At 39.1% G+C, this 19,121-nt stretch overlaps 1 protein-coding gene across 1 annotated transcript; it reads right to left on the reverse strand.

Moving 5' to 3' along the window:
• Positions 1-1,143: 1,143 nt before the first annotated feature.
• On the reverse strand, positions 1,144-13,664 carry CLUL1 (clusterin like 1). Its single transcript, XM_052704385.1, has 9 exons — positions 13,467-13,664; positions 12,424-12,533; positions 11,013-11,161; positions 9,278-9,445; positions 7,329-7,773; positions 6,317-6,454; positions 4,874-5,088; positions 3,559-3,729; positions 1,144-1,959 (listed from the first exon to the last, which is right to left on the reverse strand). Exons 2-8 carry the CDS (start codon positions 12,524-12,526, stop codon positions 3,562-3,564), a joined length of 1,386 nt encoding a protein of 461 aa, XP_052560345.1. The 5' UTR covers positions 12,527-12,533; positions 13,467-13,664; the 3' UTR covers positions 1,144-1,959; positions 3,559-3,561.
• Positions 13,665-19,121: the final 5,457 nt, after the last annotated feature.

Genomic DNA, 19,121 nt, shown 5'->3' on the forward strand with positions numbered 1-19,121 from the left:
TGGAAGAAAACACATCCGGTTCTCCTGTGAGGCTGACATTTTCAGACAGCAAATGCAGCTGTGGGGAGGGGGGGTTCTGAGATAAGTATGGGAGAATCTAGTTTCCACTTGGCTGCCTAACCAGTCAAGAGATTCTGAATGTTGCTTCATCAGTCACAGAATCACAAGAGTTGGAAGGGATCATCCAGCCCAAGCCTCTGCTAAAGCAGGTTCCCCACAGTAGGTTGCACAGGAAAGCATCCAGGGGGGCCTTGAGTATCTCCAGAGAAGGAGACTCCACAGCCCCTCTGGGCAGCCTGTTCCAATGCATCACCCACAAAGTACAGAGGTTCTTCTTCATGTTTTTATGGAACTTCCTGTGTTCTAGTCTGTGCCCATTGCCCCTTGTCCCGTCACTGCACATCACGGACAAGATCCTGGCCCCATTCACTTGACTCCCCCCATTAGATATTTATAAACTGTGATGAGGTTCCTCTCTGTCTTCTCCAGGTTAGGCATCCCCAGGTCTCTCAGCCTTTCCTCATAAGGCCCCTCATCATCTTTGTAGCCTTCCCCTGGGCCCTCTTTAGAAGCTTCCTGTCTTTCTTGAACTGAGGATCCCAGGCCCCCACTCAAGTTGGCCTCCAGTGTCACTCCTCTTGGGCTGCTTTTATGCTGTACCTTCTCTCTAAGGGCAACACTCAGTGCTGGCTGTAGTTGAGTTTCACCTTGCCAGTATCCACTCATCTCGCCTGTTTTTCAGCATAGTTTTATGTTCTGAATTTTGCTTTCTGCACAGTTCCTGATATAGTGTCATCTGAAGATTTACGAGGTTTATTCTCTCTGTTGGCCAAAACAGACCAGCTCTTCTCTGAATATTTCTTTGTAATAGGAGATCTTAGTAGTTAAGTGTTTGGTTGAGGTATGCACATCTCTCAGATAGAGCCCGACTTTCTAACAACAGGTGTGATTCCAGGAGTTACAGCTGCTTAATCTCTCAAGATTAGTGTTCCGTAATATAAAAGAAGTTGAAGGAACAGGAACTGTATGCTAGAAAACGTTTTTTTTCCCATATATTTGTCCTGTAGACAGGAAAACGGATCATTTCCACTACTTAAAACAATTAAATTGCCATTTCCCTTTTGTCTCCTGTGTGGCTTTATACATTTTGAAATGCATACATTTTATTTTGCAAAGATACAGTTGGAAATGGTGAATGTAAATGTGTGCAAAAATGTTCAATCACAGCCAATAAAACCAAAACACCTAGAGCTTTGCTTCTGAGAGCTGTATCTGTTTTAGTGAATATAATTTGCAAATACCATGCAAGCTAAAGACAACAATGTAGGAAAAGACAAACATCTTTTCTGATAAAGGGTTCCCTGTTAATTATGGCTCCAAAGGCAAACTGCAAGTAAAAAGTGCTAAAGGCAGAAGACTTATTCATTTATGCATATTCAGAAAAGTCATTTAATGTGTGTTACAAACATCAAAAGCAACTGGAAGAAGAAATGGGGCATTTTCATTGGAAAATAATATGCTATATGCATATGGTAATCTGGTTGTTTCAGGCTTAGCTGAATACGCAGTATCTTTAGGGAACAATTTTGAAAAGGCTTAAAAATTTGCCTTGAATTTAAGTATGCAAATAGGAGTTATTTGCATGTTTACAGCTAATTATTTCCTTAAATCTTTGCATAACCGGAGCCATACATGATTCCTCAAAGATCACCTAATACATAACATAAACAACATTTTATTTAAATAAATGTCTCTCAAAGTGGGCTTGAATTTGTATTTCAATTAAAAGATTGCTACAGTCATCGGTTGCTAGCTCATATGTCACGGTATTTATTAAGCAAAGTTTTATTTATATGCAACTATTTTAACTGTAGTTATTTAACAAATAGCTGAACATTTAGTTTAGGAGTATTTCACCTAAGGAGAGTTCGGGGATTGAGATTTCCCACATCTTCGTTCCTAGGAGAAAAGAAAATAAATGATCATTTTTTTTTATTTTTTGATAGAAAGATTTGGAAAAATCTGTATATGGGGAATGTACAAATATCCTGCTGTGGAAACGTATATGACACATAAGAAAGACTGAAACGATTTTCTCTCTCTTTTTCCCTTCCTGTAGATCTTCCTCTTTTCTTGCGGAGTTCCTATTCTTTCCTTTTGTCATGCTTCCACATAGCCCAAATCTGTTGCACAAACAGAACAGAAAATGGTACTGCGATTTGGAGATAAGTGCTACCACACTTTCTCAGGCATGAGATGGCTACACAAGTTGTGTTGCACTAGAGATTGAGGCTAAAAATCATAATCACACTAAGGAAATTTATATTGTCATCATTAGACCACGAAGTTTAGCCTTACATTATCTGAAAGAGTATATGCTATCAATACCAAGTATAAGTTAGAAAGAATTTTGAAGGAAAGCAGTACATAAATGATGCTGAGCATTTCACTTTATACGCTTCTAACTATTGGAAAATATATGTTTTGAGTATAATACTCATATAATTTCACCAGCATAAACCTAAATCAGAGTTCATGGTGAGGCTTATCATATTCTGTCTAAATTCTGTAGGCCACCTCAGCCTCTCTGATGGTAGAGATTTATCTCATCTGTTGAAAAATTGTGAATCTCTCATCAAAAGAATGACAAAAAATGACAAGAATGTCCTCTAGAAGATCTGTTTGTGAGCATTGGAGTCCACCAGAGCTGCACATCTTGGAGACTTCGCTGGGACTTTGTGGCTAGCTCCATGGCAGTGTGATGCCAGTAGCAACATGATGCCACTTAAGAACTCTGCTACCTTTCCTGGAGTTTCTCCATGAGATTAGAGAATACAAAATTTGTTCATTCTTGCAGCCTGTTTCTTCCCTCCCCAATCTCTTAAGCATGGAGAAGGATCTCCATGAGCCCTTCCTACAAAATTATTTAGAAGGCCATGGGAAAGATCTTTCTGTGAACACTCCTGCAAGTCAAATTGCAGATTCTGTTAGCAGCGTTAACATGTTACACTGAGTAGAGCACTGATAAAGTGAAAATTTTAAGGCAAAACAGCTCTTTCAAATCATGATGTTGATTCAACATTGCAGCCCATTTTTTGTCAAAAATAATATGGAACATGCTATTAAACACAACCTAAAATTAAAGGAGAAAAAAAGATGAGCAGTGGTAATTCCATTTTATACTTGATTAATGAATGCAAAGACATGCTATCTGATGCCAAAGCTCCGGATTGTGGTTGTGAGGCAATTCTTTTCTGATGGAATATTTGTCATTGAATTACCTCATCCCAGATGTTACTTAAAGATTGAGGGTTTTCACAGTTAAATAAGTGAAGTCTTTTAATATCATAATGTCTGTGTTTTGCAGGCTAGAACACTGAGCATTTATTTTTGTTTTCTGTAACACTTGTGTTTGTCTTTCAATCAAAGTGTTGTTTCCAAAGAGACAGTCTTGAATATAGCATGACAGAATCCTGTTCCAACTAATGTTTATTGCAGTGTAAACGTCTCTTATGAAGAGCTGCATTCTCTGTAAAACAAGAGAGAAAATGAACTTACCACTTAAAAATTCTGCTTATATAGTTGCAGTGCTTTTCCAGCTACGTATTCAATGAATTCTGCACTCTTTGGGTCTAAGTGGGGAGGAACTTTAATGGTGAAAGTAGGTGAAGTCAAAATATTCACATCTACCACGGTTTCGTTTGTTCCAGAAACATCTCCAGGTACCACCTTGAAGAGAGCAAATCAGTACATTAGCACTACAAATAGCTGTGTGCTTTCCGTTTTGTTTATGGTTACTTTCATATTTAGTAAGGGAAAATTAGATAGAAAAGTATTTTAATCTTGTCTACCTTCTTTAAATTACTTTCTTATGAAAAGACAGTGGATGCCTCGAATTTATGCCAAAGACTATTGTAAGTGGTGGGAAGATGTGATATGGCACTGCAAGACCAGCTTAAGAACTGCAAGTTAATATTTAAACCATAAACTACATTTACAAAAAGCTTCTGATCATGTACTGAAAACCTGTGTGTGAGTTGTTCTCACTGATTTCAAGAGGTTTGCTTGACTGAAGTTATGCATTCCTATGTGTTTTTCTAAACCAGACTTAGTTCCGTAGCTTTATTTTCCTGAGCAGATAGCTTAGACTTGGTTGGGAAAGTATGCTTAAATATTGCCTATTCCCTTGTTCCTGATCTTGTGTTTTGTTTTCTGGATTTTCATAAAGGTCATGTAGTAATAGTAGTGCACTGGATTTCTGAGTTGAAAGGGAGAACAGAATTTGTCCCCAGCCCAGTAAAATCAATTTAATTTACTTTGGATGTCTTCATGTGGGTGAGATGTAGATAATCATGATGTACTTCAAGTCATATTGACAGCTGCTGCTTATGATATGCAGCTTCCACTGCAATAACCTGCATAGCATTTGCTTTCTTTGAGCTTTGTGATATATAGGTACAGACACAGACACGTAGCTATATATTCAGCAATCCAGTAAGGATGCATTGCTGGCTAGTACAGTGACATTTATCCAGGAAGGTAATTGCAGGCCTGTCAAAGCTGCTAGTGTCAATTTACTCTTCTCAGCAATTATTTAGGTTAGCCTGTCAGCCATCCACCTGACTAAAAGGATTTAGAGGAAAATAGTTTCTAATCTCTGGAGATTCAGCTCACTGAAGGATTATTAAGCTCATTGAGGGATTATTAATACATTATTAATGTATATTCAAGATGAGATGATTAGGGACTGTATCTTGTAAAACCAAAACTTACATGTATATGAACATCCACAGTTCTCAAGAATACACCTAAGAGCAAGGCTTAGATGGAAGACAGTACTGTGCAATAGGTCCCCTTAGTAGGTAACCCTTACCTTGACTATATTGAAAATATTTTCTGGTCCGATGGTCATATTGGATAACTCAGACACCCACCCAAATCTTTCTTTCATTTTGTTCAGCAAGTAGGAAGTGTCTTCTGTATGACGCTGAACCATCTGGAGAATCTGCTCGTACTGCTCACCAGAGAGATTAACCAGCTTAAAGGCTTCATCAAACTTCATGTGCAGTTCAGGAACATTTGGGCAATCTGTTTAAAAACACCAGCCAACGTGAAGCTTATAAGAAAACAAGATGTCTTGTACTTGCTTTTCTCTATATGAAGTACAGAAATATAGGAAAACTACAAAAAAAGTCTAGCAATGGGTCATATTTCTGAGTTCATGGTTAAACTATGCTAAACAAAACAAACAAATTCTTACTGACCTATGTTGGTAGGTTTCGTTTAGGCTTGCAATGACTGAATGGATTAATTATCCTATTTGCTGTATTACAACTTGCTAAGTTCTTTAAGGTTTGTACCATGCTGCTTGGCAATAGATCTTCAAGCATGCTAAAGAATCATAGAATAGCTTGGGTTGGAAGGGATCCCAAAGTTCATCGGTTCCAACCCCCTGCCACAGGCAGGGATACCTCCCACTAAATTGGGCACTAGATCGGGTTGCTCATGGCCCCACACAACCTGGCCTTAAACACCTCCAGGGATGGGATGCCCACAACCTCTCTGGGCAGTCCGTTTCTGCATCTCACCACCCTCTCAGTGAAAATTTTCCTCCTGAAATCTGATGTCAATTTCCCCTCTTTTAGTTTAAAACCATTCCCCTTTGTCCTACACTGTTATGTGTAATACACAACTGTGGACAAAAGGATATTTTAGTGAGTTGGAAATGGTCCAACACTCTTTTCAAAATGTCACTGGATGATTAACATCTGCCACACTGGAGATACTCTGATATCTCAGTTTAAGCGTTTTCTGTGACTTTGAAGATATAAATAACTCTGGATAAGCCGTAACGTTATGCTACAGCAGGAGTCCTGAGAGTATTTCTAGGTATTGCAGTCTGAATTTTTTCCAGCTGCCCATGTTGTCTGCAGGAGAAACCAGCATCAGGAATGTTGACTTCTCCTCGCTTTCTGCTCGGCGCTTCTGCACCAGGCAGGATCAATTGCTGCCTCACCTCTTGCTCTGCTGGAGAATGGCAACTCTAGCGATGTCCATAGGTATTTTGTTATAGAGTATACAACTTTGGATCTCCATCAGTATGCTAACAACTGAGTTATACTGACACTGTGTGGAGACAGCAGGGAAAGGTAATTGAAATCTTCTGGACGTTTTGAATTTATAATCACAGTCAAAAGTCTGTGACTGAATGTTAATTCCATAAATACGGAAAGAGCACAGTAGAAGGTGACAGCCTGAAGGTGTACAAACCAATGGCCAACACGCTGCAGAAATACATCAAGAAATATCTATTTACCATGCAAAAGATTGTCTTGACATTTCTGACATCTCTCATGAAACTGTGTGCATCCAGAGGAATTCTCTCGAAGCTCTTTGCACAGAGTCCTTTGACGTCCTGACACAATTTTCGAGAACATGCCACCCCTGTCAGAACCTAGGATGAAATTACAGTATTTTTAGACTGTCATTAAGTTGAACATCCTGACAAATACATGTTTGTTACCTAATATGAGTGCCAAGCAAAATATAGGAGTTAAACTTCCAAAAGCAGAGGTTGGGAGAAGATGCAAACCATGTTTTCTTCCAAAGAATTCATGTCACTGTATAATTCCCTTATAAATGGTAGCGTATTCCCCACTGACAGCCAATTATTTTTTATTTCTATTTTTATTAATAAGATAGGAAAGATAAAGCTTATTTGCATTCTAGATGTTGACTGAGGATTGTTTCCCCCATTGAGAATTATCACCTGATACTAAAGTTATGCCCAGAATTTTCCTGGTTACTGGAAAATCACTTGGCTGGTTTGTATGTGACTGGTACATGACATTGCTGCAGGAGCTTTGGGCAAGACTTGCGGCTGTCAGGCAAGGGCAGGGATATGTTGTGACATCTCACAGAATTTTTAGAGCTGGAGACATGTCAGTATGATATGATATACAAGTCTTCCTGACAAATGCTGATATCAGACCTATCAGTCAATCTTTTGAAAACCTGCATCTGCTATGAATTCAGGAACTCCTGAGAAACTCCTGCAGACACTTAGAGCAATGCCATGAAAATCAGACTGTGTAGGACACCCAAGTCACACTGCAGTATTTCTATGAGTTTTCCAGATGATTTTTACCTTTTAATTTAACCAATGAATTTATGCTTAACCCATGCCTATTTAACCAAGTAAGCCCCCAGAGCTCCCATACAGGATGTAAAATTAATGCACCACAGACTGATCCACTAGCCCTGAGTCAGCTGTCCTGAGAGGTTTGATGTCATTGACAGCGCAGCTGATTTTTATTTCCAACACTTGCCTTTGGCTTGTTCTGGCAAATCTCTTCTATTATCTCTGTATTCATCGAATACCTCAGTAATCACCTCACTGACACCTTCAAACACTGTCTTGCTGAAATCAAAGACTGTCTGCAGGAAGGCGGGTATACCCCAGTCTTTCTGTAAGCCATCATTTCTGGTAGTGGCCTCGGGTAAAGCAGGCATGCTGGGGGATTCACTCAAATCCAGATCAGACATGAAATATGTTTGAAAGGATTGGTCAAATTCTTTTTGCATCTGCTTGAAAAACATGAAACTTCTGTCAAACACTGAGCCCATGTCTGATAACAGTTGGCTAAATAGGTCTTCCATTTTTACTAGTTGAGTATCCTCTTTCTCAGGCTTTTCATTAATCTGGATGTCTTTTCCTTGATCTTCATGAAAAGGGAAAATAAGTGGAGGTATTTTCCTCAAAAAATCTTCAACCTGCATACAAGAAAGAGATCAGCTGCTTGGTAGTTTATAGAATCACAGAGTCATGGAATCACAGAATCAAAGAATCATAGAATCATAGCATCATAGAATGGCTTGGATTGGAAGGGACCTCAAGGATCATGAATCTCCAATCCCCCTACGGCAGGCAGGGCCTCCAACCTCCATATCTAATACTAGAGCAGGCTGCCCAGTGCCCCATCCAACCTGCACTTGAACACCTCCAGGGACAGGGCATCCACAGCCTCTGTGTGCTCTTCACCACTCTCTTGGTAAAGAACTTCCTCCTGACATCCAACCTATATTTTCCCTCCCTCAACTTAAAACCATTTCCCCTTTTACTGCTGTTATCTACCCTTGTAAAGAGTTGATTCCCCTCCTGTTTATAGGCTCCCTTTAGGTACTGAAATGCTGCAATGAGGTCACCCCTCAGCCTTCTCTTCTCCAGGCTGAACAAGCCTGGCTCCCTCAGCCTTATCAGTTTTTCTTCTCTCAGAGAAGTAGCTCTAAATTTTTTTTCAAGTACCTCTAGAAACAAGGGACTCTTTCAATAACCATAATCACAGCATATTCTCCAAAGAAATTTAAGATGCTAGTGAAAGTTCATTTAGTCTAAATCATTAGATACAAATCTGATCTGGAGAAAAATTGGTTCAGTCTGTTGAGGCTCAAAGTTAGTACTGGCTTCTGGGTTTTATCCAACAAACAGTTTGGACTTTATCTTGGAAACTTTTCTGTGGTAGTTTTGTGTCATGTAGAGAACAGAGGGCAATTGTTCTCACCGTGACCTATAAACGCCCTTGTGTCTCACCAATGGCCAAGTGCTCAAATTCCTCTGCAAACCGAAACCCATTAAAAGCAATAAAACAGTGTCTCTGAGTCCATGATTTGATGATGGAAGAGACTGAACAACAGTTCAGCTCTGGGAAGTTCCTGTTCCCTACACCTCAGCTACTCATCCCTGCTTCATGCTGTGACACAGTGCCTTTGACTGAGCAGGTGCAGTGCTGTGTGGAGCCATGCTTTACGGCATTAGAAAGCTGGTAAGAGTTAAGAAACACTGTGCCAAATACATGTGTACATGTATACCTGTACACTGAGCTCACAGAGGAAGTTATCAATAGTGTCAAAGACAGTAACAGTTCATAACATAAATAGTCTATGCATTATTTTTTCCAAACAGCTATTGAGCATTGCAGTGCAACTCCTACTGTGAGATACGTCACTGTATATCTGGTGAGACTCCACAGGAGGGAAATGATCAGTGTCCACGGTGTCACAACAGGGTGCCCCAGAACTTGTTTTAGCTCTGTGTTCAATAAATGTAATTTACTATAGGCTGTGCCTGGTTACTTCGCATTTCCAGACCTTCCAAATTCAATCAGTTTTAGTAAGTTGATGTCACTGACAGACTGGCCACTGCAAACATAAGCTGTGCTCTCTCTAAAACTGTTGGGTAAATTCAAGAACACTTGCCAGATACAAAATTTCTTCTTACCTTGCTTCTAAATGTTGATAAACCACGTCTGCAAGTCGTATAGAATCGCATGCAGGTACTTTCTAAGCAAGATTCACATTCATCCCATAGATTTTTCAAAGATACTTGGCATTGTCTTTCTTCTTCTTCTAATCTTTCCTTTACTTCATCCATAAGTCGCAAGGCTTCCTGAATAAGAAAAAAGATTCTGCTGATTGCAGTTTTCAGGTTAATATTGGGAATGTTAATTCCAGAGCTGATTGCTCATTTTTGTTATTTAATCCTTCACTACTGGGGTAGGATGTTTTCTCAGCTGCAATCACATATGGAGGAACTGAAAATTGAAAAGCTTTTCCTTACGGAGTCTTCCTGATGTTCTCTCAACAACATAGTGCAGCCTACATAACCAAACAGATCTCTACGGCCTACCTGGATTGTTGAGGCTGTGAAAAAACCATGAAGCTTTCTGTGCAAAAAGCATTCAAGCTCTCACAAGGTCAGGAGTCAATGCAAGTCTTTTATCTCCACACTGAGTATTCATCTGTTCCCCAAACAGTCTTTTCTGTTACTCTGCTCTGTTCTGCAAGGGCCTGTGATACTTCACAAATTTAGGTCCTTGCCATACATAAATTCCTTCTCTAATGCAGAAGTATTCAAAAGTACATAACTCCATCTTTTGGGGATTATTCTAATGGAAAGGCTGTAGGGAAGGGATTTCTTGCCTCTGCTGCAGAAGCATAAGTAACAATTGCAATAAGCATTTTAGAACAGATTGGGCAACGGAAAGACAGAAAACTTTTTAGTAAAAGTAGATTGCACATCATTAATTTCTTTCTCCCAGTGCAATATATTTTAACACTTTATGTTTCCAAACAATATTCCAAGTTGTTCCCAAGCATGGCAGAAACCTTTTAATTCATCAGTCGTATTCCTTTCTGGCAGTATTTCATGAACAGAAAAGTCTCACAGAAAAGAAAACTTCTGTCAGAATGCCCTTGGTAGTGCTGGTAATTGTGATATTCATGGTCTGTGTTTAATTATTTCTGATCTTTCTAAATATACTTATTCAGGGTTTCATAAACTTTTACTGTGGGGATAAGTTCTGGGTAAATGAATTCATGCAGCAAGAACCAACAACAGACTGGATAATGGGAGTGTACCAGTGTACCTAAAGTTAACAAGTTACTATGTGCTTTTAGATTTGATAATATGAACAGTTCAAACTAATCTCCAAGCTGGGCCAAGATGGAATTTTCCTCTAAGTTCACTGGAACTAATAGTCAGTGCAGACTGAAAGCTTCAGTGAGAACTGGAGCCTTAGAATGCCATGTTCCTGCAAACACTCAAACTCTTTCTTAAGAAACTGCAAAAAGTAAAACAATGTTCACTTTTTCAGAAATGTGAATCAAGGCTAGAAAATGGTGTCTGTTGGCCCAGCTCCTGCTTCAGGGACAAAGGCAGTGAGAACTTTTACAAAGCTGCTGTAAGATTTTTCTTCTGCTAGGGAGGGAAAGCAGAAGCTGGGATTTCCTATTACTCCTGGCTTTGCTATGTGATTGCTCCTCAGAGTGTACATACAGTGTGGTTTTCATTCTTCCCAGAAAAAGGGAGACTCCAAGGGAGTCTACCCATACTCTACCTCTTCAAGAAGGTGCACTAAAATCTATGTACAACCTGCTTCATCTTGGATTAAAAATAGGTGCAACTTTAAGAACAAGGAAGCAAACAGACAAATGAAAACAGATGCACTTGTTACCTGTTTTTCTTCACTGCTCTTCTTCAAAGTTTTCATCAGATCTATGTGCTTATCTTCATTTCTTTCCATCATAATTTTCATGTGCTTAATACCAATCAAAGCTTTCTTTACCTCTTCATCTACGTATTTCTCCCCAACTTCAGATAAAGCTAAAAAACCCAAATTATATAGCGAGTTAATCCAATTTTAATACTAGCACAAATGACTATTCTCTAATGACACAGTGAAACAGCTTTATGTTTCCCTACAACTCATGGGGAAGTGAATGCTGAATGCAGAGCCAACTCATGGGATAGTGAATGCTGAATAACAGAGCCAAGACAATTTCTATCAGATAAGAATCTGGCGCAGAGCCGTGTCCAGTGATTAGCTGTGTGCAGCTCAGTCTATGTATTTAGCTATCCCATTTCTGATCTCTGAACCCCAGAATAGTTGAGACTGGAAGGCAACCCTGGAGATCACAAAGTTCAACTCCTTGCTGAGAGAAGAGTTGATGAGAGCAGGGTCAAGGAGCGCAGGATGCTCAAGGCCTCAGCCTGGGTTTTGGGAATCTCCTAGGATTGCTCATCAGTTTCTTGGTGACATAACCTACATAGTTATTCTTAATCTGAAATCAATCAGTGACAGTTTCACATAACAGCTTGAAAATGTGGATTACAGGAGTCTTCAACCTACTTTCCTAAAATATAATCTCTAGACTTCCTGTGAGATAATGGCCGTAGAGTTTTGGTGAAAGGCAGGTGGTTCTTCACATTGGACCTCGAGTCTCTGCCTGAGTGCAAATCCCTTGTTCTCTTTGCAAAAGTGCTATGAATATTACTGAGGCTATAAAAACAACTAAAGTGCACATTACTTGCATGCACGTGTCATTCATGTCTTCTACTTTAGCCTTCTTCCTCTCTCCTAGCATTCTATTTGTCACAGAAATATTTTTAAAATACATTGAAGCTAAGGAATATTTCATGGCTGATCCTGCTGGGATTCTGACCTACACAATAAAGCCATGCTTCAAGGTGAGTACATGCATAACAGCTGGGTTTTTTTTCTTTATTAAGTCATTCTATTGCAATTATTTCTACTAACTACATTTTATAGCTTAGCATAATAAAATGTAAATCACGTGGTTTAATTGTTAGGTTTGATTTATACTCTAATGATCTATGATGGAGCAAATAACCTATTAAAATGTTGCAAACAGTTTCTATAAGGGAGGCTCTGTTAATCCCTCTAGTTTCTCATTTCAGATGTTATCTCCCAGTCACACACGTGGACACTTTGCTTCCACAAAAGTCAGCCCACACTTAAAAACAGAACCTCTTGACTCCAGTGAGCGTGGAAGGCAAAGCAAACCAGAGCAAGCCTCGGTGGAGACCTGGGCCTGAAGGCTTCCAGCACACCTCTGCATACTTACTCTTCAGGTTTTCCCGGAGGTTCATTTCCTCCTGCCTGGTCGGTGCACACTGGTGACCATTCAGCCATAGCAAGTGTATTATAAATAACCAAGAGGACTTCATGTTCTTTCTGTTAAAGAAGCAAGTTGAAACAGTTAAATGTAAGCATCTTGATGGTGCTCAAATGCCTAGGTGCAGTTTTTACTAAGTATAATACAATCCTGTTATTTTTTTCTCTAACTGTAACTTCTCAGATCTATAACATGCTCTTAAATGATACTCCTAGTGAAAACACATGAGTAAGAAGCTGACCTCATTCATTATGTTTCTATTAATAGATTAATTCCAAACAGGTCTAAATAGATTCATTCTACTGAGTTTACACAGCGGTGTAATAGAACCAGGACACAGATAAATAAAACTGCAGGCTTATAGAGCTCACTCTTTCTCTTTCTTACCTTTCAAAACATGCTCAGTGCTATAATGAAATCCTTTTACTCTTTTTATCGTTATTTCATGTTACAAGTGTTTCTATGCTAAACACTGCTGCCAGATTTAAATAGGGAAATTTCTAGAATGTTGTTCCTATCCGTATCTCCAAATACGCATTGTCCTCCAGGATAATACTTAACATAGCAAAGGCAGTAATAGGTGTGCTAAGAAACTGGCAATTAGATCAGTCTTAAAAATAAACACATCAGAAATTAAAAGAAACTCCTGCAAAATAAGGGGAAGAAATGCCATTTATTTTATTTCCCTCCCAGAAACAGTTTAATGAGAAAGATTTGTTTTTTAGGAACCATTCAACTACACTTTATAGTTTTCATCTCATTGAGTGAATGCAGTGTTTAAGTTCCTTTTTGCTAGCCAGTGCAGCCTTCTTGAAGATGCATATAGCAGCTGCAAATGCATATGTAAATTAAAAGCCTGCATTTATTTATAGCCTGGATTTACTTATTTAGTCACTTGCACATTGTAAACTTACATTTATAGTGAAAGATTGATCAACTTTGCAAAGGAACAAACCCCCTACAAAAGATAAGTAAAAAACCAACATATTTACCATTAATACTGAAACACCTCTTCTGCAAAATTGCTGCCCGCGTCGGGAAGCGCTGGGGCTGTGCTCTGATCTAATTGCTGGGAGTGACAGGGATTTTGCCATGTTCGACTTATCTGATGACAAGGTATTTAATCCTATTAGTGGTACATTCTGTCATTAGGCTGGGGCGTATTTGTGCGTAAGGGACTTCATGCTCAGATGTGTGAGTAAAGCCACTAGGGGGAGCGCTGGATAGAATTACGTAATGAAACGCTGTATCTTGGTAGTCTTTTCGTCTTTCCAGATCTTTCATCATCTTGCCTTTTACCTTAGGAGGCATCTGCAGCTTATGTTCTTAGTGAAAATATTACAAGTAGCATGGCTAAAAGTAGCTTCCAACATTTAATCTTCAGTGTAGCTTATTTTGCTATAAGAAACATTGGATTACGGAAAGGCCTTTTTCATGTAACTTCTGAGGGTTCTTTTCTGAAGGAAATCAAAAGAATTGGGAAACTTAGGTGTAGGCTGTCATGCAAGTAGACTCAGAAATAAGATAAGCAAATTTTGGCATTTTGTACATCATTAAACTTGTTCACGTTTCGGGGCCTTGCCCTTCAATGATTTTCTTCAGATAATCCATGTGTGTGAAATATGTCTGGGACCTGACCTGCACAAAGTCTTAAGTGTTTTGAAATGAAATGCTTAAGTAATAGCAGATGCTTGATATAAAATATGCACAAGTATTGTTACCAGGTTATATCCCACCTGTGATGTTCACCAATATTACCCCAGTAAAGCAGAAGAGTAGACAGGGAATGTCTACAGCTCATGCTCTGTAACATCAGTTTTAAAATAACCCCCCTTTTTTTAAATTTACCTCATAGTTCATAAGAGTCAGTTGATGACTGATGATCAAGATCCAACATGATTAGTTCTACTTGGTCAGGAGGTGTATCAGGAAGAATGGATGACCAATTAGCACTTGATGGAAGCTGGAAGTCCTCAGCTTGCATTACAAATTCCAATTGGAGCTATAGGAATTTGTCTCACTTTCTGAAAATGACGGGGAATATATATGAATTTATGGTTCACTGAAATGCTGCTGAATTCTTGAGCAAGATTCCTTAGTACACAGAATCTTTCAAGATCCCTTTTGTGACAATACACAAAGGAACTTAGGAAATTTCAACCTGAGGACAAAATTATCCATAGCTAGTATGCCTGATAAAGTTAATCTTTTAAATTTAACCTTTGAAATGCACTTTGGAACTCAACACTGTTCTTTAAATGTAATTGCAAGTAGTGATCACTCTGGAAATCTTTTCCAGTTCATTTCAATTTTGAACTTAATTAAGCAGAAGTCTAAAAAAATAAAAATCAGGTTACATATCAAATATCCACTCTATTTTCTTTTAATGTTTTAAATCTGGTTTGCAATGAGTTGTCACGAATACCTACAATTTTAATGTTAGCTGATGTGTTCAGCTGTTTCCCCTTAACATTTTATTTTCCTCTAAATTTTAATGGATCAATCACCCATAGTGTGCCATTTCACCACAGTATGGTACTGACATGTTTGTTTTTTCACAATCAGATGATTTTCACAAGCAGTGCTCACTGCTGTGGTTGCAGATTATGAGGTAGCCTTGTAACAGCTCTCATACAGGAGACAATCTGAAGGAGCAAATGTTAGAAAGAGTGTTTCTCTCCTGCCCAACTATTATTCCAGTACACTTGTATTCTTACTGAAATTAATATGTATACATTGGAAAAAATAAGAAAATAACTTGAGAATGGATTTCAGGAAAAAATGGCTTTTTGCAAGACACTAATAAATTCAAACTGAATAATTGCAGTGATTCACATAGACACTAAACTTGAACCTAATTGAACTCTAGCAATGGAAATTGCAGCTGATTTCTGGAGTTTCCTTCTGTCCTACTGGATGACCTCCAAAAATGTATAACATTTTTTACAATGTACAGTGACTTCTCCCTTTTTTGTTGATCCATTCCACCTGGCAGGATTAAGAATCAAGAAATATGTTGAAATGGAATTTCCTGTGTTGTACTTCAGCTGTAGGGTTTTGTTCCAGTTATATATTTATACAATTATTTGCTGTTTGGAAGAGTTGTTTTCTACTATGTCTGAGACAGGCCAGTCATATAACGATCAGACTGAGAATATGTGGATGCACTTACAGACCCTATGAGTCATGCAGTGCTAAATCTCTTGGTACTTTTATGAAATAGTCTCCAGTTGTACAAAATCTTAGCTAGTTTTTTTTTGTAAGCACACCACTAGGTCCACTGCTTTCCATTGAAATTAAAACTTAATGGAGTCCTATTGTCAAATTACGTGGCTAATCTAAAGCAGGCTCAAAACTTTGTTAAAAGTTGGTATGGTTTTTGAGGCTATAGAAATTCAAATTTTTCTCTTGTTTTGTTTTTAATCCTTTCCAGTACTTCAGGAGCTCTTAAGTGCCTTCTATTTCCCTGTGTATTTCAGAGGTGATTGGAGTCCTCCTTCAGTTTGTACTCAGTCTGCCTTTGATCTTTACCTGAGTAGCCAAAGTTAGGATAAAAGGCCTTTGGAGAGAGGCAGCACCTGAGATGCCATCAGTCATGCTCGAGCTCTGCACTGCACTCAAAACAAATGTGAAACCAGCTGAAGGCATGAAATCAGCGTGCATAGCTTGTTGCATCATGTTAAGCCATGGGTATCCAAACTGTTGGCTTGCCTGGGCCGTACTGAGTGAAGAAGGTTTGTCTTGGGCACATGTATGTAAGCCACTTCAAAAGAAATGCCTCCCATTTATTTCCATGGAAACAACAAAAGATACAAAGAGCACAATGACACCGATTGAACAGGATTCTCAGCTATCAAACATTGTTTTCTAACATAGTCAACACCATTAGCTATGCATTTTTGCCAGCAATGAACAAGAGACTGCATGGTGCACTTGTAAAAATCTGTACCAGCGGAGGTGATCCACTGTTGCTGTGGTCACTGCTGAAATGCACTGTCCATGCCTCACCATGCTCACATCCACTCGTTGGACTCTATGAACGTTCAGTAGGTGCTGACGAATGTCAGTAGGTGCCACTTTTTCAGCATGGAAGAATTCAGTGACATGCCTTTGCTTCATACGCACTTCCATGTCAGACCCCATTCTGTCAGACTGCCCCTCTGCTACCATCTGTCACACGGCAACAACATTTAATGGAATGGTGGTGGGAAGATTCAACCTCTACTGCCGTAACACCAACATCTGCCTCTAACACTGTGGGCAAACATCATAAAATGGGAGGCATTACTTTCTGATCAACTCTCATTAAACATACAATAAGGTTAATGTATAGAAGGTAACAAAACTTACTTTAGTTTTAGTGCTTTTTACTAAAACATATAAAAAAGAGAGAAATAAAACCATAGAACTTATGAGGTACGTAACCTTGTTTTTGTGAAACTAACACATCAGTCCAGTTCAGTGGCAGTGATTGCAAGCCGCAGTGAGATCTCAAGGTGTTCATCAGAGATTTCTGATGAAATTTTACTCTTTCTGTACGTCATCGTTGATTCGCAAATGTACGTACTGCCAAAAAGTGGTTACATGAACGAGGTCTGGCTGTGAAGTGAGGAGTATTTCTTTCTAGTAAGAAGGGGCTCATAGAAGTCTGGTAGAGAGACACGGTCACATTTTCTTTTAAGTTGTATCTGATTGCAGCTCTGTACATTCGATGTGAAAATTAGCAGGTAATGTATTTATGTCAACTGAAAGTGGAGTCACAAATAAACCAAAGAACTTACTTTTTTTTTTTTTTTTGCAATCTTAAAACTCATATTTCTTTATGAAAATGTAAAGCATGCTGCATCTGTTTTGCTGTTCACAGGGCTGTGTTTAGCCAATGTATCAAAGCTCATGACCTTACTGGCTACGACTTGGGCTGGCACTGCACAACGCCCCGTGCCCTGGTTTCAACACAGAAGGGGCTCACAGCACACCAAGGTTGGTGTTGAGGGCTGGGCTGCACGGCGGGAAGAGCTGCCGCCATGACGGCGTGAGGCAGGGCCAGCCACACTGCCAGTTGGGCCGCAGGTTGGACATGGCTGCACTTCAGTATGTCTTTATTTGGAACTGCTAAGCTACAGCTTTTGAGATCAGAGGAATCATCCTCACAATGTTTAGTGTGCTTTAAAATCATAGAACCATAGAATATCCTAATTTGGAAGGGACTCATAAGGATCATGGAGTCCAATTCCCGGCTCCATACAGGAGCCAAAATCCACCACCCAAAATCCAAACTCAATGTCTGACAGTGTCCAAATATTCCTTGAATGCATGAGTCTCTTCGGATTTCCCTTTGGTTGCCTATCCGTGGTCACTCAGGAAGATTATTTGGTTTCAAAAAATCTTCCACTTTGCTGCTGATTTCTTTCCCAGGCCCTCCAGGATTTTGACACAAAGCTCCAAATGCCAGCAGTAAAGTGCCATCTGTTGTTCACAGAGGTGTGCAAAGTTTCTTAACGTCTTATCCAAAGATACTACACAGGGATCTATTGTGCCAACAAAGTTGTAACAAGATACTGAACACCACATTTGGAGAGATAAACCTATGGGGTAACAGGATTAAAATACTTTTAAGGAACAGAGAATGAAAGCTTTAGGACTGAACGTAAGAAAGTACGAAGCTGAAAGCTAGAAATTATATGGTTGTCTTTAGGATTTGTGCATGGGATATCAGTTAACTATTGAACTTGGAGTAGCACTATTACTGGTGTTATGTTATCAGCAGGAGATATCAAAGTCAGTGCAAAGATAACAAAATGAGTTAGAAACAATTTATTATAAAGCTGTGAAGCAAATCTGCATGGTACAGTTACACAAACAGATTTCAGGAAGCATTTAATATGAAAATGCTGAAGTTTTCAACCAGATGTTTTGCAAGGATTTAGTTTCAAGCTTCCCTAGGAACATTAAAACAAAAAAGTTTTATTGCATGCAGACATGTAATATATCAGCTTTCATCCTGCAACTGAAAAGAGCAGGGTTCTTGTGTATTTTCATCTGGTTTGCTTAAGCATCTTTGTCATTCAGCTCTGTATCTGCTAGTTAAAGAGTGGTTGCTTGTTGGAAACTACTCTGGATTTTAACGACATTAATGGCTGAATAATGAGTGAACAGTTTGTGAGGTGCTGAAGAACTCTTGAAGATGCTGCTAACTGCCCCAATATGCTGGTTTCCTGAAAAGATTGTTGAATGCATTCACAGTATAGCCTTTATAATAATAATCAGTGAAGAACGTGGAAGTTGCTTTGGTGAGTTGCTTTGGCTGGAAACTTAACTTTTTGCTTCTGCTGCATCTAAAGTGGAGCCCGCAAAGGTGCCTGAGAGATCAGAAGACAAAAGAGGGATGTCTGAAGATAAAAGTTCCACAATACAGTCAGTAATAAGGCAAACACAGCCCCCTTATTTGCAGTAGCACAGAAATGGAGGAAGTAAATCTGGAATGCTTCCAGGAGCTTTTTCACCATTTCAGATATTAGAAACAATTTTTAAGAAGAGCTTTGCTGCAATTAGAATTAATGACTTCATGCTCCTAACAGTTCTTGCTTAATTGTCACTGCACGTGTTTTTACAGCTGTCCTTTTATATAACTAGTACACTGCCCCATG

The sequence above is a fragment of the Tympanuchus pallidicinctus genome, unplaced genomic scaffold (genome assembly GCF_026119805.1).
Source record: "Tympanuchus pallidicinctus isolate F22 unplaced genomic scaffold, pur_lepc_1.0 scaffold5, whole genome shotgun sequence".
NCBI classification, from domain to species: Eukaryota; Metazoa; Chordata; class Aves; order Galliformes; family Phasianidae; genus Tympanuchus; species Tympanuchus pallidicinctus.

What these genes read in the sequence shown, in the direction of transcription:
- CLUL1 (XM_052704385.1), bottom strand. Translation starts at nt 12,526, where the DNA reads ATGAAGTCCTCTTGGTTATTTATAATACACTTGCTATGGCTGAATGGT. An exon ending in AGAGCAGTGAAGAAAAACAG is followed by an intron (nt 9,446 to 11,012) that starts GTAACAAGTGCA and finishes TTTCTTATTCAG; the next exon opens with GAAGCCTTGCGACTTATGGA. An exon ending in TATCAACATTTAGAAGCAAG is followed by an intron (nt 7,774 to 9,277) that starts GTAAGAAGAAAT and finishes TCTTGTATGCAG; the next exon opens with GTTGAAGATTTTTTGAGGAA.